This window comes from Coenobita brevimanus, chromosome 57, assembly GCF_032717465.1.
Source record: "Coenobita brevimanus isolate Jiangsu-jjx chromosome 57, ASM3271746v2, whole genome shotgun sequence".
NCBI classification, from domain to species: Eukaryota; Metazoa; Arthropoda; class Malacostraca; order Decapoda; family Coenobitidae; genus Coenobita; species Coenobita brevimanus.
In genome coordinates, this window is record NC_137010.1 from 14202917 (window position 1) to 14224202 (window position 21286).

The following is a 21286-nucleotide window of genomic DNA, read 5'->3' on the forward strand; positions in this document are numbered from 1 at the left end:
CCATTCACTCGACGTAGTGCTGCTCTCGGGTGCCTGCCGTTTCCTTCCTTCCTCTTCTGTCTTTCTTTCCTTCATCCTTTCCTCTTCCTTCTGTCTACAGGTGACTCTACACTACGTGACAAGCCAGAAGGTTTCCTGTATACCAGGAAACCATTTACTATGCTGGGTGGTAACCATATGACCAAATTATGGCACCTGGAGGTTTAATGGATTATTAAGGAGCTCCAATCGGATTGAGCCTGTGCAGGTTTATATCCAAGAGGTGGTTGAGATTTATTGCTCACGTACTGCCACTCAAGGATGAGTGAGGCTGGTCACTTCTCGGACCAACTTGCCTAGACCGGGCTCCTATGCTCCTCATGGGGCAACACAGGATTAGATGATGATGATGATGTTTATTTTTCCATATTTTACGAATAAAATAAACGATGTTTAACAAAATGTACCTACTAAGAGCATTTCGCATTACTGGATAACACAACAATCGTGTGTTACATCTACTGGGTGTGTTTAAGAGGAAGTTATGTTTCAAATGGAACTGTGTGGCCTGGATACGAGTGTTATTGTATATACCGCAATGATAAAGCCAATGTATACAAGTATGTATCAGATGTCCAGGAAAAATAAGTAACTGGGACAGTAAATTTCCCAAGCTTCCCAGTTTACTGGGATTGTACTGTACAGTAGTACTGTACTGTATCAGTATTGTAAAGTATCCTATTTTATGCTCAGCTCTCATCTATTACTCATGGGAAAGCTTTTAGGATACAGGGCTGAGACGGATAATAACACAATATCCAGCTCGATGCTGAATGTTGAGCCGATGGGAGGATACTAAGCAATATCCGGCGTTTCACTTTATTCGGCATAGGGCTTGGCTGAATTTTATATATATATATATATATATATATATATATATATATACTGTATACACACACACACACACATATATATATATATATATATATATATATATATATATATATATATATACTGTACACACACACACACACACATATATATATATATATATATATACAAAGACACACACAATCATCCCTTACTTCACTGATGGACTTGGTAAGAATAACTGTTAATAGAAAAAATATATATAAATAAAAACCTACACTATTTGATACATTATCAAATACATCACCAGCTGTACTTGTACATACACCCACACACCCCCACACCCACACACAAGCACGCAAGCATGCACACACACACACACACACACACACACACACACACACACACACACACACACACACACACACACACACACACACACTGCAAAACATGCCTACACACTTTTGGATTCAATCACAAGCACCACCAAACACTGCATTATGCTAAGTTTAGTCTACTCATTACTCATGACTTGTGAATACACAGCACACGCCAGACACAATTTGTGTGGTAATATGCTTTTTTGTGAGACTGCTGTCATATATTGGTACTGTACTGTATTTAACTGTTGTAATGTCTTTAGTTATACAGAATAATTCCATTTAGTATCCATAAAAATGCTCATCATTTTGCACTAATAAAAATTTTAGTAGATATTTTGGAGACTAGCAAATATTTATGGAAAACAACCATGATGCTCAGATATTCATAACAAATATAGCAACACATTAAAAAAAAATAAATAAAGTAAGTAAGCTTCAAAATATTGGTGGGTCCCATTATACAAGCATCTGTTACATGAGAGACCAATGATACGAAAATGGGCAATCTAGATCCAAATTCAGTGATGCGAGCACAATCAGTTAACCTAGCACTATTCGTCCCATAATTTATGTACTACATTGTATGAGTTTTTGCTATCCTATTTTTTACCCCACTATACGAGTTTTTGCTATCAAAGCAGTCCTCCATTAATATATCCCACCCATTTAAAGGGACCCACCTGTATGTATCATTGTTAAAGTACTGTACTTACAGGAAAAAGTCTTGACATACCACATGTGAATATTATGATGTCTTTTCAACAAACAATGTTGACATGTTAAGACATCGGTACTGGTATTCAAAATTCTACGTATCCAAAGATGTCAGGCCTGATAACACATGGCTACCTACAACTTGAATGCAACTGTACAAATCTGAGTATGAAGGACCAACTAACAATGTGTGAAAACTAACAATGACTTAGCTACTATTGCCCTATATCTTGATCATTAATGTTGTCTCTACGCCGTCTAATCACAAACAATCCATTGAATTCTCCATTTTCAAGATCCTGTTCTCTTGACTCTGGCTGGTTTTCATGCACCTCTTCATTGTGGTGCAGGCGACTGCCATCTCTCTCTCGGACATTCAGGTTACGCTGAACAACAGCCTCACCCACTTCATCATCAATCACCACCTCCCCATTCCCAGCACTCATATTTTCACCCAGGATAACATTTATGTCTTGCTGATCCCACACTGGCACCTCTGGAGCCGCAGGGTTTTGTTCAGCATTTCGGGCTAGGCCTCCAGGATTTTGTTCAGCATTGTGGTCCGGAACCTCCCCCGCCACGACATCCCACACTTCCCCTCTGTCTCTTTCATTTCCTGCATGGGGAGGGGGATGCTCAGGTGCCGGCTGGTGTTGTGGTTGTGGTTGTTCTGGTGTCTCAACTCTGTACAGGATTTCATGGCAAAGCGGGCAAGAGTCTTGGACGTACAGCCACTTGCGTAAACATACACTATGAAAGTAATGGTTGCACCTGGTTATTCGGCCACTCTGAAGCTCCTGAAAGCATATGGCGCAAACATCATCATGGTTGCTCAGCTGCTCTCGTGTTGCCTCTGGTAAGGAATTTATTTTCTTGACAGCTGTGCGACGCTTCATAAAGACAGTCCAGCCATTACGTGCCTCACACCATATGTTGAAATAAGCATGGATACACATCATAAATGCCCGAATGGAACCTCCAGACTCAAAGAAATAAATCCAAGCACCATTGAAGAAGAGGAGGATGCCAAAGACAAACTCAACACTGTTGCCAAAGGCACTGATGTAGTAAACATAATCATCAAGCCTCTCCCAGAATTTGTTATGATATGCATCAAAAAGAAACAGCCCATAAATGAGCACTGACACCAAAGTTTTGACCACAACCTGAATTGAAAAAGCAGACACAGCCAGAAGCCAAGTGGAAAGAGGGTAATAGGACCAGAGGACATACAACAGCACCAAGGGGAGTGAGTATAGCAAGACACAAACCACCAGTGCTCTGACGTGTCTATACATGGCTGGGTTGAATGAGGCACTGAGGGACATGAGCACAGGGTTGACCATGTTGTGAATGAAGTGCAACATGGCAGTGAACAACAAGCAAAAGTTTCTGCACAAACGTACAAATCGCTTCTCACCTTCCATGACAGTAAGGCCACTTTGTTCAGCCAGGATGAAGAACAAGATGGCACAGACTGTCCCCATGCTTCTCTCGTCATCCTCCACTGTCAGTAAAATCATCTGGAACAACACTCCTACATAATGACTCACATACGACACAATACTAGTCATCCCAAGTAGTGCCACAGCTGTTTCACATCCCCGAATCATAACAGCTTTAAATATTACATATGTATCTTCTAATCCAAGCATCAGGATGGATTGATAGTCACCTCTTGCATACATAAACTCTGCAAGGAGGCTAACTACATGCTGGGCCACACGAATGAGCCAGAATGTTCGTAGGACATTGGGGACATTCAACCGTACCCATTCTGACTCTAACAAAGCATGAAGTCCAAAGTCCCTCATGACTCGACGAGCATACCTGTACCCATCTATAACCACCTCCACCCCACTCAGCAGGTTACTGGCCACTGTGTACTTGACAATGGCCAGAGGCAGGAGGGCAGCACACAGTGGGATGGTCAAGAGTACAGTGCTAGGGAAGGTAAACATGACAGAGAGACTTGGCAGGAGGAAAGACACCATAATGAGCTTGCGCAGTAGTGGGTATGATGGCCCTGTGTACAAGAGGGTAAAGCCATAACCTAGCGCTCCCTGAACAAGGTAATTGACAATAAGGGTCGAAACTATGCCACCGCTCCCAAGAATTGCTGTTCCATTGAGGGAGAGGATGCTAGTGAGGAGAGATGGCTGGTCAGACAATGGAGGTGACGTGAGATGCTGCATGGTTGCCATGTTGAGCTGGTAGCCCACCACCACCACCGCCATGCTTGTCATCACCAGGTAAACTTTCTGCAACCGCTGGGATGTCAGCAAGAATGCCACTGTTGCTATCATATACACTGTAATGCAGAACATATACTATTACAGACTTAATCTATAATCATATCTCACTATACATGAAAATAATTATCACCACTATCATCACCCTAATATCCCACTTTACATGGATGGGTTGCCACTGCTGCCCCTTGCTCACACTGACATGAACTGGATGGACTAAAGAAATCTGACTACTTCAATCTGGCACAGCTGGAGATCTCATACCACATTATCTGCCTATTTCAATCAGGCACACCTGGAGCTATGCTGCACTATCTGGCTACTTCAGTCAGGCTCAACTGGAGACCTACTGCACTATCTGGCCACTTCTGCCATGCACACCTGGAGATTTCCTATTACTCCAACTGAAAGAATGTCTGTGGTGTGAGAATGAGCGGCAAGAGATGGATAAGTACCGTGGTGCAACAGGGAGGAGGGGGGGAAGTAGTCCACTGACTGTGATATTTACTTGATGTTAGTACTGAAGTAAAGCAGGGTGCTTTCAGACATGACAAACTTTTGTCTCTGAGATGAGAAATTTCACCATGATATATTACTACTAGAAAGGGCTAAGATACTGTCAGGCTGAAAATTTCAGAATGCAGAGGTGGCTATGTTTTTATTATTTTAATGGTGGTGGTGGAAAAAAATTTCTAGGCAATCTGCATAATGCAAATGGGTCAGTGTACTGCACTTACAACTCTCATTGATGCGATGGATCACATGCTGAAACAATGAAATGTGCACCTCTAATGTTCATGAGATCCTTGATTAGGATGACTGTACTTTGTTTACTTCCAGCAGCTGCTGGGAAGTAATTTGCTGGTTCTGGTACTTGGTTTAGCTTCCAGTCAGCAGAAAACATCTACTGTATTTATTTGTATGGACAGTATATATTGCATGTCTGCATATATGCAGTCATGTCTACTTATGTGCAGCATGTAGGTCAGGGTAATGCCTGACCCTGAGATTCAGGTGATTATGTGCAGTAATGCTGATGACAGAAGAGTGACAGGGTTGCTGACTTTAGCTGACATGAGTTCAGCACCATGATGCTACCTCTATCTCAAAATCAGTCAGGTAGTGTGGCTGAGCACTGTTACTAATGGAAGTCAGATCCACGGTAGCATCAGCTAGAATGATTGCTGGGAGGGACTATGTATAAGGTATTCTGGCAGGGAAGTGTAGAAGGATGCAGGTGTGCTGGTTGAGAAATGGGTGGAATGCATCATGAATGTCGTGGGAGTGAATGAAATGATTATACCAGTGAAAGTACTGTTTGGTAAACTTGCGATCTCAGTTATATCAGCAAATGCTCCATAGGCAGGCTTGGATAATATTTCATTCATTCATTTATTCATCATCTAATCCTGTATTGCACCATGAGGAGTGTAGAAGCCCAGGGCTAGGCAAGTTGGTCCTGACATTTAAGATGAGCGTGGCCAATCTCGCTCATCCAAGTGGCATAACGTGAGCAACAAACCCCATTCCACCCCTTGGATATAAACCTGCACTGGCTCAATCCCACTGGAGTGCCTTAATTACCCAATGAACCACCAGGCACCAATATGGTTATCACCCAGCATAGTAAGTTTCCTCATGTACAGGAAACAATCTGGCTTGTCACTCAATGCAGAGGCATCCACAGAAAGATGGAAGAGGAAAGAATGAAGGAAAGAAAGACAGAAGAGGAAAGAAGGATTAAAAAAAAAAAAGGTAGATTGTGGGATGACTTGATATTTGTGGTTGGTGGTATGGGGAGGTGATGAGACTGTAGTTTTGGGAGGGGTAAATATTTAAATCGTCATAAAGGTGAAGCAGTTCAAGGATATGAAGGGATACTTTGGGGATGCATATATAGTATGAGGCATGTGGAATTGGAAAGGGTACTCAAATTTGGAGAAGCAATGAACATAGCTGTGTGCAACATGCATTTCAAGAAAAGATATTAGGCTGTTTATATATGAGTCTGGGGGTAACTGTAGCCAGACTGACAATTTCCTAGTCAGGAAGGCTGATAGGAGGTTGGTGAAGGATATTAAAGTCATAGAGAGTGAATAGTTTGTGCAGCAACACAAATTACTGATATGTGACATGGTGCTCAAGGAGTGGGTGGTGAATAAGAGGACCTATGCACCCAGGAGGAAAGTATGGAAGTTCGAAAACCAAGCAGTAGGGGATACCTTCTACAGCAAGATAAGAGTGGTGGCTGAACAGGGAACTGTTGACAAGTGTGAAGGAACAGTAAAGAGGTCTCAAGAATAATCTCTTGAGCTACTGATTCAGTGTGTAGATGGACAAGGGGCCCTCCATGACTTAAGGTAACAAACATAGTAGTGGGATGAGTGTGTAGATGCCGCAATTAAGGAAAAAAGACAACTTTTCCAGGAATGGAAAATGGGTGGTACCAGAGAGGAATACTTGGCTGCCAAGCATAAGGCCAGAAAGGCTACAGGGCAAAATTTGAGTCTCGTAGACTTTTACTGCATAACCTAAACAGTTCTGAAAGGATGAATATGATATTTAAAGTGGCAAATCAGAAGAAGAAGGTAAAAGGGATATCACAGGTATGTAGCGTGTGAAGAACGATGAAGAAAAGGCAGTGGTGGTCAGTAGTCAGTGAGGATCTTAAAGATGCCCGGAGAGTGCATCATAACCGGTTGGTGTATGAGGAGTTTGACTGGAACAAGGAAGGTTGAAGTCTGCAGATCCAGTGTTTGGCCCTTGGCCTTTGATTGATGATGCTGCTGTGAGCAGGGCAATAGGTAGGATGCAGTGGGGGAAGGTGGCAGGAGTGTCTGAATTGCTTGCTAAAATGTTTAAGACCTTAGGATATGCAGAAGTGAGTTTAGTTACTGATTTGATAAATAAATGAGTGTGCTGTCCCAGATGACTGGCTAAAGAGTGTAACTGTAAATGTGTCTTAAGGGAAGGGTGATGCCCTGGAAAGGGGAAATCAGAGTGACATAAATCTTTTGGACCAGCTAATGAAGGTAATGGAGAGAGTCCTAGAAGGTACCATATGATAAAGGGAAAGAGTGATATTGATGAGATGCAGTTTGGGTTTGTCCCAAGCAAAGGGAACACTAATGCCATATTAACTGTCCAACAGCCCTGAAGGCTGGGGGAGTGTGGTGGGCCAAGATGAAGGTAATTGAGTAGGCTATGGTAAATCAGTGAGTGAGAATGCATTTTAACTTGATAATTGCTGGAATTCTATCCAATACATGTACAATGAGAAAAATGCCACTACATAAGTGCAGATGATTATGTCTGTAAAGTGAAGCCAAGACTCAGACACAAAGTAAATGATTTGTGAATAATTATGTGGCCAACTTCACTATGAATGCTACTGATATTTCTCCCATTTTATGGTTCCTATTTCTTTGTGTTTGCAACTCCTTTCATCCTACACAAGAATTAGGGATGGAATGTTGATGATGATGATGATGAATACAGGCACTGTATTGAATATAATGTTGTTTCTTTCACATTTGCAGATGGATGTAACTCAGTAGTTAACTATCATCATAACATTAGTCCAATGTTCCACTACAGTATTTCAAAAAGATGTGTATGATTCAGAAACAGAAAAAGAAAAAAAAAAAATATTGTGTCCAATGAAAATAAGCTTGCACACATACACTCATCACCAAAGCCATCAAAACAGCTTGTTTGAAGAATTTACTGTGAGTTAAACAGTAATCATAACTAAACCATCAAACATGAACAAATTATCTGCCTTTCATCCTCACACTTTCTGGCTTGGTAATAACTTGCACTTACCACCCTGAGCTTACTGACTCACCTAGTATAAACATCATTATTTTTGCTAGCGTGGGCATGCCTGCTGAGAGGAGTATCGACAACCTGGCCTCGTCCTCCACTGTGGCTTCTGACTCCCCTTCGACAATAGCTTCTCGTTCACTGGTCCCATTGTTGGGATCATCGAGAGGAAGCTGGCCGAACCCTTCATCATTAAGGAAAGGGTTCTCATCACCAAAGAATCTTGAGTACCTGAGGGTAGAGTGGGTTTGTGTTTATGTGACAAAACCAAGCTAGTCAATCCATCCATCCATCATCTAATCCTACGTTGCCCCATGAGGAGCATAGAAGCCTGGGGCTAGGCAAATTGGTCCTGACATTTCAGATGAGTGACCAGCCTCACTCATCCCTGCATGGTATTATGTGGGCAATAAACCCCAACCATCCCTTGGATATAAACCTTCACCAGCTCAATCCGATTGGAGCGCTGTAAATACCCATTAAACCACCAGGCGCCAAAATTTGGTTATATGGTTACCACCCAGCACAGTAAATGGTTTACCGGTAAACAGAAAATCATTTGGCTTGTCACTCAGTGTACCGGTAGTCACCCACAAGCAGAAGGAAGAGGAAAGAATGAAGGAAAGAAAAACAGAAGGAGTGTAAAGTCACCTGTAGGCAGAAGGACGAGGAAAGAATGAAGGAAAGAAAGACAGAAGAGGATGGAAGGAAAGAAGGATGGAGGAGAGGAAAACGCAGACACCCGAGAGCAGCACAACAACGAGTGAGTGGATGTTGAGCGCCCCCACCTACCACATAATTAAATATTGTACAGTACTAAGTAATGGTTGTATGAACTTGATGAGCCTTAGTTATGAGCTAGGAATGAGTCTTCTTCATTGCTGGTCAGATCAAACCTAAAGTCTGACAACACCTGGCCATCAGTTCACCTGAATGGGGTTAGGGATTTTTGTCAGGGTATATCACTATGCAACAGTGAAGGTATGTTACCTTAACCTCTTCAATCTTCTGATATAAATTTCATTTTCTTGGAAGTGATTCATTTGTGGCCATCCCTTACAGAATTAAGGTGTCCCTTACAGGGTTAAAGTGTCTGGCAATGGATAGTGAGACAAACAGTAATCTGTGATTTTTAACTATACTCATCCACATGGGAATCATCACTGGAAATTTCTTGGTGGGATGGCAAAATCTGCTAAAAACAGTGAACCATCCAAATGGGTACCGTACTGTCCAAGTGAGATGACACTACAAGACCTGGCAAATGGTCCCTACTGTAAATGGGGGAAAGTGCTAATTTAACTTTTTCAGGAAGCAAAGGATTAACAGGCAATTTCTCTGCAAGTACTGTGGACTCACTAACAAGATACATTACAATAAGAAAGTGACTTACTAAAAGAACATAATGTTCTAAAATTCAACCCATTAACCATAACACTGGGAAATTATAAAGGAATACTTGTGACTGTGAAGTTGATGGTCAGTTGACAGAAATGTAATTCTTTCATATATTTTATTTTGGTGTTACTGAATGGCACTAATAAGGTTTCATAAACATTTAAGTTATATTTTATGGTGCCTTAATTAGGTCATGTTCAGAAAAATCGGATAATATTTCATTTGCTTCATCCTAGATCTGGTCAATCTGTGACAATTCATATTTTCTAATTTCCACTGAGATGTTTCCATTTACCAGGTTTTTCTCCACAATCTCCCTTCACCTTCCTGCCTTGATTGGCCTCTTTATTGGGAATTTAAACTTGTCTCAAGGGTTAAAAGGTAGCTATTTATTATTCACTAATGCCCTTCAGAACATAATTTTACTATGAGACAAATATAATCACGTTATTTTTTTTACACAATAAATTGCATTCCTGGTAAATAATCATCTACTCAATCCTTTCAGTCGTGAAAAAAAAAAAAATTCTCTCCAGACGATCTTATTTGAACTGGGGACTTTTCACACTGCTCGCTGGTGCAGTGGTAACGTTCTCACTTGCCATCTGGTAGACGGGAGTTCGCGCCTCGCTCAGGTTGCGAAAAGTTTCACTGACGAAGTGGGTGGTTACTGTCCCCCTTGAGCAAGGGGATGGGTGTGTGGGTGTGTGAAGGTCACAGCCTTGCCCTTAGATCGGACTATATGAGCTTTCAGCTCCCTTCCAGGAGGGTAAAAGCTGACGATCACGACCATCAAGTGATCCTGACCGAACCGGTGAATTACACTGTAGGATTAGATACTGCCTTCATTAACCCATCTGATACCAGAGGCTGTCTGTCTTCCTACACCTCATATTCCAGATAATTTCAGTTTCTTGTTGAGGTTACATCATGCGTAATAATTGTGTGTTTTACCCATATTTCATTTACTGTATTATCATCATCATCATCACTGGACCTCCTTTTCCACTTGAGGGCAGGTTGAGGAATAGCACCATCCAGACAGCCCTTGCCCACTCCAATGGGCCACGTTTCCATTCACTCATCATTCGAGCCCCCGGAATCCTGACTCCATCTAATACGACAAAAACTTTTACCACATTCTGTAGCTTCACATAAACGTATCCGATAGAGTTCATCCGAACGCTGTTACATTAAAAAGGGGTGCCAAATTCCTGATCATGCACTTCTCACAACATTCATCCGGCCAGCCCAATCTCTTGTGAGTCCCCTAGCCTCACTGACTTCCATACCTATCTTCCTCACACACTCATCCACCACATCCCTCCACCTTCTCCTTGGTCCACCTTGCATCCTCTCTCCTTCAACTTTGCCCAGATATATCCCTTTCACCACTCTGTTGTTATCCATTCTCTCCACATGACCATACCATCTCAGTACACTCTCTTCAGTTCTGGTGTCCACAGTCTTCCTCACTCCACATCTTTCACAAATCACATTATTTCATATCCTATCGACTCTCTGTACTCCACATACATTCCTCAGCAGTCCTATCTCCACTGCTCTCATTCCTGACTTTTCATTTTCATGCCACACTGTAGTCTCACATCCGTATGTTAAAGTCTGTACTAACACTCCTTCATGTAAGCCTTGTACTGCTGCAACAGTCAAGTCTCAGTTTCTAATCAAGGCCTTCATAGCACCAGCTACCTTCCTTCCCTGTGTCACTCTACTTTCCACTCCTTTTGTACATTTTCCTCTCTTTTCTATCATTGTACTCAGGTATGTGAACTCTCTCACCAACTCCAGTCTCTCTCCATTCACTGTAACATCACACTGAGAGCCTTACCCATCACACTACGCAAGTGACTTAAATGCACTCACATATTCCATTTCCTCCTCATCCAACCTCACTGTACATTCACTGACTTCATTTCTCTCAAAGACCATAACTTTACTCTTCCCTACATTCATCTTTAGATCCTGTTTCCGACACACTCTCCCAAACTCATTCATCAAGCCTTGCAGCTCCCCTTAATCTTCACTTAACAACATAGTATCATCTGCAAACAACAGTGCAGGGAGTTTCCACACACTGCCCTCTCTCAATAGGGCCACTCCAATGATAATAATAATAGTAATAATAACAATAATAATGCACAACTGCCCACTCATGTCTGGACAAACAAGACTGTTCCTTCATTTGCCCATGAACAAAGTGCATCACCTGCAGTGTGAGAAGGTGTGGGGCCAAGTGCGTGAAGGATTTACGTCTGAGAACATGCCGGTAAACTGTGACTTAGGTTGTGGGCAACAATCTTCAAACTCAAACATGCTGGGCACAGGCATCCAGCCACCCTCCACTTGCCGTTGTTCCAAAGTACCAGTATCTTTTGCTTCACTTAGATTGCTACTGTATCAAAAAGATCATCATCACTATCAACTTCTTCACCTGGCATATACTCATCACTCAAATTTTCACTATCTTCATTCATCATGAGGTAAAACTGGTTTTAAAATATGTGAAAATATGTGCAAACATAAATTTTCTGGTAAAAAAAAAAGAAAAAGGATGGGGGGGAGGGAGCTACTGCTCCTCTTCCCTCATCACCCCAGATTTATCATGTCCAAGGATCAGGAGTCATCAGACACCAATATAGGAAAGGATTGGATGAACACTGGAAGTGGGAGGAGCTAAATAGTGGCCTGCCCTCCCAACTTTCCCTTATACACTACAAGAATGTTTGACATCTGACATACATCACAGCCTGGCGAATCTGGACTGTTATGATGTTTAACATACCGTATATGCATCACGATCCCAAAGGGGTTAGTCCTATCAATACTTTTAGTCTAAGTTGAATAAAATGTCAATGGGTAGTATGAATTACAATAGGAATATCATCTGGCTGAAGTGGTTTGCATTTCCTCAAATATCATAAAAGGCGGCAGCCGGACAGGAAAAATTACCCGTAGTTATTCAAAAACCGGAAAGTAAATCCATTTACTGATTACAGGATGGTACGGTACACCTGTGCATGATGTTTGCAAATATTTCACCATGATGCAAGTACAGTATGGTATGGCAGTACAGAAAGATATTTCATACCATCAAAGCTTGGAGTCCACAGACAATCTGGAATATCTTGAGGCACCTGAGCATTGCTTCCAGAGCCTCTCAAATAACCCACATGAATGCACATTTACACACATCATAAAAGGCAACAGTTAGTCAGGAAAAATAATCCATAAAAAAACTCAAGTATTCCAACACAGTCAATCCATTCATTGGATTACAGTGCATCTGCACATGATGTTTGTAGAGGTTTTTCCATCGAGAAAGTATAGTATGGTAACAGAGAAAGATACTTTATACCATCACTGTTTGGAGTCCACAGATAATCTGGCATTTCTTGAAGCAACTAAACACTGCTTCAACAGCCTCTCAAACAATGCACATAAATATGAAAAATTTTCTAGATACCCCTGAAACCTATGTGCTGTAATGCCAACGACACCATTTACTTATGCCACCACTGTCACAAGGTCAGCATGACGTACCAAGGCCATGATACCAAACCGGTATATCCTCTCAACTCCTACCACAAACCTACACCAATGAGACACCGTGCTGAAGTACCGTAGATATGAAACTCACCTCGCATGAATATTGTTGGAGAAGCCAAAACTACATTTAAGCACCTCGTCCATTATGAAGAGTGGCGGGACCCTCAAAGCAGTGTCCAGAAAACTCAGAGCCTGGGCTTGGAGGTTCATTGTGGTGGCGAGAAGTCAGTTATGCCGATTCCGAAGGTGAGAGAGAGCTAGTAAGATCGGGGGAAGTAGCAAGCAGTCCTCGCCAATTTGTTTATTTACACTTGCGCTGCGGCGTTCTAATTCAGGGTTGTGTGGTAGAGAAACGTTATGTGAAAAAAAAATATATATATATGGAAATACTATTTCTTCCTTTTGATTGTGAAGTTTTTGACATTTATCTTAGTTCTGAATGCCAGAATAATGCGCCATAGACGTCGATCAATTATTAGGCTGTCGTGCAAGATTTATTTTTTAGTGTGAATCATCTTCCATTAAGTGATGTTTTTTTTCCGTATCAGTGCGAGTCTGCGAGATTAGCTTGTTTAGTTTAATACAAATAGTTTTATACACATATTCCAAATTCTGAACTTAATTATCCTTTGTAAATAGCCAAAGATACTAAAATGCAGTATAATATCACCGAGGGCAACCCAACATCCCCATAAGGAGCCCACAGAGGTTCTGAATGCCAGAATAATGCGCCATAGACGTCGATCAATTATTAGGCTGTCGTGCAAGATTTATTTTTTAGTGTGAATCATCTTCCATTAAGTGATGTTTTTTTTCCGTATCAGTGCGAGTCTGCGAGATTAGCTTGTTTAGTTTAATACAAATAGTTTTATACACATATTCCAAATTCTGAACTTAATTATCCTTTGTAAATAGCCAAAGATACTAAAATGCAGTATAATATCACCGAGGGCAACCCAACATCCCCATAAGGAGCCCACAGAGGAGCATATACAGCGCGCCTGGACTCCGGACGACAGGGACATAAGTCCGCCCGGGCCGAGCGCCCCTATAACCCAGAGCTCGCCTGCAGCCACAATAGCAGGAATACGAGACTACCTTCCGGGCGAGCCGACCACCGACAACCACGGGGTGGAGCTGTTACTCCAGCTCGTCAGCATCCCTGAGACGGCCGGTAGCCACTCAACTCTCCTACAGGAGACGGCCTGCAGCCGCTCTGGAGGTAACAAGGAGACGGCCGGTAGCCACTCCCGCCTTTTTCAGGAGACAGCCAGAAGCTGCTCTGAAGGTGTCCCTAACGAGACAGCCGGTAGCTGCTCCCGCCTTCATCAGAAGACGGCTGGTAGCCGCTCCCACCTTCATCAGGAGACGGCCGGTAGCCGCTCTAAAGGTGCCCTGAACGAGAAGGCTGGTAGCTGCTCGACCCTCCTACAGGAGACGGTCTGCAGCCGCTCGACCCTCCTACAGGAGACAGCCTGCAGCCGCTCCGGAGGTAACAAGGAGATGGCTGGTAGCCGCTTCCGCCTTCATCAGGCCCCTCAAGAGATAGCCTGTAGCCATTCGACCCTCCTACAGGAGACAGCCTGCAGCCGCACCAGAGGTAACAAGGAGATAGCCGGTAGCCGCTCCAAAGGTGTCCCTGAGCCGGCCTGTAGCCGCTCCGTTCCCCAGGCCACAGCCAGTAGCCAAGCCTTAGCGACTACCGGTAGCCGCGACCCTAGAAGGCCATGGCCAGTAGCCACTCCTCCATCAGGTGCTGACTCCTGCCCATCAACATATGACCCAGAGGGAGCCCCCAGCCTGGAGGAGTACTGGAGAGGCCCTGTGCCTACCACCGGGCTCTTCTCCTTGCAGCCGGTTCCTGAGAGGACTCGCCTGACGGACCCCGACGTAGGCCGACGCCGTAGCCCCCTCCTGATGGCGTCCCCAACCGCCGGGGACTGCAGCCCTTGGGACCTCCAGACTGCCCCCAGGACCCCTGGGTGGGACCTCCCTACACCCCAACACTGGAGATCTTCGTCCTCCATCAGGTGCCTGAGCAAGAAGTTCTGGCAGCTATTTGGCCCCAGCCCTGAGGGCCAGACTCCTGCCCCAAGCCCTGAAAGCGCCGGACCCTTCGCCACCAGCAGCCCCGGACAAGAGAGGGCGCCCCTACGCGTGATCCCATGACCACTGAATACAGAAGCCCCTGGCAGAACTCAGCCCCGTCCGTAGTGAGGCTGAGTCACCTCCACCACCCTTGTACCTGACCGCCACTATGCACAGATCTGAAAGTAAGTGATAGCGAAAGCACAGTGTCCATGACATAGTGAAGTAAGGGAAGAACAGTGAGTTAACAGAATAGGGGAAGTCAGTGAGAAAAGCATCAGTAATAATATAAAAGAGTGGTGGAATAAGCAAGGTAACAGTGAAACAGTGAACATGGCAAGGCAGTGAAATACGGGTCTATCTCAGTGAACACGCTACCAGATGGTGACACCGCCTCACACTAAGATCATTCGGAGGCCCCAGTGCAAAAGTAATAATTAACGACCCGACCTACAAACTCGTTAGCCTACCTGCAGTGAAATAGTGCCACCACCTCCACCAGTACACAGAACCTAGACTTTCCTACAATAATAGTGCCTAACCTCTCTGCCCTAAGTGCTATTCACCTTACCCGATCTTGTCCTGAGTAGTATCCTGCGCGATACTAACACCCCATATCTGGGCCTTAGAATTATAATTGTCCAATTTACCTGTATTTGTGACTTCTGCCCGTTCCACTGTAGAATTTAGCAATACACATGTAAGGATGTTGCCTTGAGTTTTTGTGTCCTGCCTCTCTCTTATTTGTCTAAGCTCCAGTCTAGGAAGAGAACCCAGCTCCACACAAGGCATTAGAGGGATGAGAAGCCGACCCTAAAACACCTAGCATTACAGATACTTATTGTTCCTATAATAATATTACTGTATAAAATGCTGAATAGTCTTACGGAGGACAGCCCAACACCCCCAGAAGAAGTCTACAGAAGGGTGAATAGAGCGCGATTTGACTCCGGGCGACAGGGACATAAGTCCGCCCGGGCCGTGCACCCCTATGACCTGGAACTCTTCCGCCGCCACCATAGCAGGAAAAAAAGACTACCTTCTGGGCGAACCGACCACTGACAAGATCAGGATGGAGCTATTATTCTAGCTCCAGTCAGCACCCCTGAGACGGCTGGTAGCTGCTCAACCCTCCTACAGAAGATGGCCAGCAGCTGCTCTGGAGGTAATATGAAGATGGCCTGTAGCCACTCCCGCCTTCATCGGGAGATGGCCAGAAGCCGCTCTGAAGGTGCACTTAACCCGTCAACTGTGCATGGCGGTTTTTTGGAGGTGTCTGTGGTGCGCAGACATAGGGGTAAAAATGAAATTTCCCAAAGGCCAAATTTTGTCTTAGGAGTTGAGAGAACACATGGCAAAGTATATAGTAATGAAATATTTGCTCAATATTTACCTTAGTAAAGCCATGGATGAACATCAAAGAGTCTGATTCCCTATTGGAATGAATGGTATTTGTTTTCTTTTTTGGTTTTGGTTTCGGTTTTGAAGGCTCAAACATGCTTGCATGGGTTGGCCTTGGTCACCATGGCACTATAGTCAAAATTCACCTGTGCAGCCACGACTGTATAGAGCAATCTCACTCGGAACAGCCCAGGCTGTATAGAGCAGTTAACGAATTAAAGAGATGGCCTGTAGCCACTCAACCTCCTACAAGAGACGGCCTGCAGCTGCTCTGTAAGTAATAAGGAGACAGCCTGTAGCTGCTTCCACCTTCGTCAGGAGATGGCCAGAAGCTCCTCTGAAGGTGCCCTTAAAGAGACGGCCTGTAGCCGCTCGACCCTCCTACAGGAGATGGCCCGTAGCCACTCTGGAGGTAATCAGGAGACAACCGGTAGCCGCTTCCGCCTTCATCAGGAGATGGCCAGTAGCCGCTCCAAAGGTGCCCTAACAGAGACGGCCTGTAGTCACTCGACCCTCCTGCAGGAGACAGCCGGTAGCTGCTCCGAAGGTGACCTCGAGTGATCAGTACTTGGTCCACTCCTCTTTCTAGTACTGATGGGAGACATTGATGAAGGGATCACACAGTCCTATCACTCCTTCTTCACTGATGACACGAACATAAATAGAAAAATGAATTCAGAGGATGATGTCACCCGGCTACAAGAAGATATGAAAAAAAATCTACAAATGGGTACGAGACACCAACATGACCTTCAACGAGGAAAAATTTGAAATGCTTAGATGTGGTACTGACGAACAATTTGCCCACCCAAGAACTGAAGGAGGGCTACCAATCCCAATAAAGCCACACGTAACGTGCCTCAATGTCCACCTGGGTGCAAATATAACATTTTATAACCATATAGAAGAAACAACAAAAAAGGCCAGAAGAACAGTAGGATGGATCGTGAGGGTGTCCCACTCCTGAGAAGCAGAATGCCTCCGAATATTCTGGCAAACACTGGTCCAGCCAGTACTGGACTATTGCAGCCATTTTTTTTTTTATGTGTCCGACTCTGGGCATAGGCTTCACAGCCTGCTCCCAAGGCCCAGTAGTCCTTCTACATACCATACACCTCTACATATCACCACTTCGGCGCTAACACTCACCGTCCATATTGAATACGTGTTAGGGTCTTCTCATACAGGACTGGTGTATTGGTATTAGCGGGGGTATTTTTACGACATATTGGTGGGTCTTCTGGTAGATCAGTAAAGTCTGTTTTTATTAAATTCAAATCCTTAAACTGTTCCCCTGCCCCAGCGGGGATTTGAACCTGGGTCCGGCAGGACTGCAGGCCACCTCTCTACCGACTGAGCTACCGCCTCCCTCCACCTATGTCACCCCACAAGAAAGAAGATCTCCAAACAATCGAATCGGTCCAACGTGATTTTACAAGGAACATTAGGGAGGTTGAAGACCTAAACTACTGGCAACGTCTCCAATGCCTCGGCCAATACTCACAGCAACGGAGGAGGGAGAACCTTGTGCAGTACCAAACCCAACGTGTCAGGAAATCCTTCCAAAGAAAAATGAGCGTACAGGTCGAACATGCCAAAAAAGGACACTACCCACTCAGGCTCCAGGAAGAATAAAAACCCTCTAAATGGCTGGTCTAAGCCACTCTGGCCCCAAAATACTTAACTCAATGGCTCCCCAAGCAAGTAAGGGACACAACCAACTGCTCAGCTGACAACTTCATAAGGCAGCTGGACAAATTCCTTCAAGGACTCCCGGACGAGCCATCAGTTCCTGGGTACTCTCTACAGTGTAGAGCGGAAACAGACTCAATAGCCTATGAAGTGGACCTGATGAAGCGAGACGCTGGATACGGAAGGTGTGGTGACCCATCACAACTCTGAGTCAGTGACCTCTAGACTTCACCAAGTAAGTAAGCAAGTATTACAGTCCAGTCATGAGCACTGCCAGATGCCTGTATAGCGCGGTGGAAGGCATGGGAAGGTGGCACAATGTATGCAACTTCTGAGCATTTTCCATAAAAGTATCTATATAATAATGCTAGGGAGGCAACATTCCTAGGTCATTTGTAACAGTAGGGATATTAATAAAAATAACATATAACAGAAGCTCCATTTATTTCAGCTCTGCGAAACTTCTTAGTGAACTGTAAAGAATCTGAGGGTTTTCAGTGTCGATGATCTTAGTAGCCAAGCCAGTATTACAGTAGGTAGACTGAGTTTCTGGATGTGGGAGTGGGCGGGTTCATGTAATGCTGCCTTCAGGTGAATCTGCTCTGAGTGACAAGCCAAATGGTGTACTGTAACCCAGGAACCCACTTACTATGCAGGATGATAACCGTATCATCAAATGACGATTGGTGGTCTAGTGGGTCAAGACACTCCAAATGGATGGGGCCTATTAGGGTTCACATCTGAGAGTTATCTGGGGTTTACTGCTCACATAATGTAGCTCAGGTGCATGTGAGACTCGTTACCCTCACCTTTAATATGAGGACTGAGTAGACCTAGTCTAGCTCATGGATTGGAGGATGGATGGATGGGTGGATTTTGAGTTTTCATTGTGTGTGTGTGTGTGTGTGTGTGTGTGTGTGTGTGTGTGTGTGTGTGTGTGTGTGTGTGTGTGTGCGCGCGCGCTTATTCACACCCCGAAGTAACTTTTATTAAATGTTATTAAATCATTTCAATACCAAAATCCCTCTTCTTTCCAAATAGTGCTGAGAGAGAGAGAGAGAGAGAGAAACTTGTTCTGCTCATCAGCTCGAAATATTTAATAAATAAATGAGAAGTTCATGGATGATGATTGTTTGAAGCTATTTTGGGACTCAGGTGGATATCTCTGCTGAAAGCAAACATTTAAGTAAGTTCGATTATTTTATTCAGCTGAAAGTGAGTTATAGGAATCTGTGAATATTGGTACTGTCATCATTTATCCTCTCATGACCGGAGCAACTATCTGGTACCCAAGCACTTAAGCACTTTATGTATATATATACTCATTCCTACAGAGCCGAGATCGATTATTACTAAACCTACTTGCAATGCACATGTGTGAGGGTGGGGCTGTCTAGTTGAGGAGGGAGTACACAGACTACCTATCATTAACACCACTCACACTTCGACTTCATAGTTCACAGCACCGTTTCATTCTCAAAGGCTCTTGACTGGGTCTTTAATTTTCAAAGTGCCCTCCCACAGTTTCCGTCCTTCCATTTGTTTTGATTTCACGTTTCTTTTGTGGATAATTGATAGATGGTGTTGTGGACAGTCACTGTTCTTCCCCTAAACGCTTTATCGCTGAGCGGCAGGAATAATTGCCTCCTGAGACATTTTCAAAAGCTGGTAAAGGAGGGGGCCCTCAGGTCTGTACTAATGAATTTCGCATCTTTGAGCTGGTAGGGGGATACAAAATCTCGCTAATAGCAATCGCGACCAATTTTGTGTTATCAATATTGACAGGTCTTATTCTCAGAGTTCTATCCTTTCATCAGGTGGCTTCCTGTTATTCATCAGTGTTCTAAGCTGTTCATTACCAACTCGATATGATTATTCCACCCTTCACTGTTCCACCTGCTTCTCGTAGCATCCATCAAGAATCATTCCATCACCTACTGGATGAAGTTTGTACTTGACATTCCTAACTTCTTCTTCATCTTCTTTTTCTGTTTTTTTCTAAACATTTATTCTGACTAGGTTAAAGGACTTTTTTAATGCATCAAAAACTCGATTCCTCCATTCCTATACTCGTTGCAACCTTCCACACGACTATCCCACGGAGAGAGAGAGAGAGAGAGAGAGAGAGAGAGAGAGAGAGAGAGAGAGACAGACAGACAGACAGACAGAGAGGAAAAGCTTTTGACTCTAGCCTGTTCTAAAGTTGTGTCTACTGTATAGTGAACCCTTCCCACATATACTTGTATGCAAGGTTGAGTAAGGCTCATGTATAGTCACCAAGCGTCCGGGGTTAATGATTAATGGAAGCAAGGAGTAGGTTCCTATTACCACAGCCAAAATGGTTCTGACTTATTCTCACCTGCTTCTAACTAATTGGTCAACTCTAATTTCTAAACTGACCCTAAAATTTGGCTATCACATAACCTTGACGTACCACATCATAAGTGAAGGAAAGTTCCATGAAACATGCAAATTCGTCAAATAAGTGTCAGTAAGTCTATATATTGTTACAAAAATAATATACCTGGTCTTTGATTTATATCATGTATTAAGCACAAACCGATATATATACAAAAAATTATTACGTGACCTTTGCACGTTAGAAGTACCTCTTCATTTTGCGTTTGTAGGAGCAATTACTCTCACGCTGTAAAGTCCTACAATAGTCGCCAATCATGTCTGGACTGAATCAGCCTTAATATCGGCTCTCCATTTTGACAATTTCATGGTGAAACCTTTCGCCACGCTCATCACAATGACATTGCCAAGAGTAAATAGAAAGAAGTCCAAATGAGAATCGAAGAAATTTGTCTTGAGCGACATTCCAGCACCGAGTGCATGGTAACTCTTCAACATTTTTTCCACAAGCTCCTCGTAATTCGATGCTCGAAAAGTTCCTAGTTAATTCTTAATAAGAACCGTGAAGCTCTCCCAAGTAGCCCTTTCCAGCTCAGATAAGCTCTTTTCAAAATCCTGATCGTTGAGTATAAGATGAATTTGAGGGACTATTGAAAAAAAAAAAAAAAAATCCTTTACTTTCGTCTCAGATACAATGCCATGGAACTTCGTTAGCAAGCAGTGGAAGCCAGCACCATCTTGTTCCATGGCCTTCACAAA

At 43.6% G+C, this 21286-nt stretch overlaps 1 protein-coding gene across 1 annotated transcript; it reads right to left on the minus strand.

Annotated features, from left to right (window-relative positions):
- Positions 1 to 1407: 1407 nt before the first annotated feature.
- LOC145402099 (protein TRC8 homolog) lies at positions 1408 to 13200 on the minus strand. Its single transcript, XM_080274213.1, has 3 exons — positions 13080 to 13200; positions 8046 to 8254; positions 1408 to 4257 (listed from the first exon to the last, which is right to left on the minus strand). The coding sequence occupies exons 1-3, from the start codon at positions 13196 to 13198 to the stop codon at positions 2162 to 2164; spliced, it is 2424 nt and encodes an 807-aa protein (XP_080130339.1). The 5' UTR covers positions 13199 to 13200; the 3' UTR covers positions 1408 to 2161.
- Between the last annotated feature and the right edge of the window lie 8086 nt (positions 13201 to 21286).

Excerpts from the sequence above, each read along its gene's own strand:
- LOC145402099 (XM_080274213.1), bottom strand. The coding sequence starts at position 13,198 with ATGAACCTCCAAGCCCAGGCTCTGAGTTTTCTGGACACTGCTTTGAGG. Across the intron at positions 8,255-13,079 it reads TCCAACAATATTCATGCGAG|GTACTCAAGATTCTTTGGTG; the intron begins GTGAGTTTCATA and ends CTCTACCCTCAG. Across the intron at positions 4,258-8,045 it reads AATAATGATGTTTATACTAG|TGTATATGATAGCAACAGTG; the intron begins GTGAGTCAGTAA and ends TCTGCATTACAG.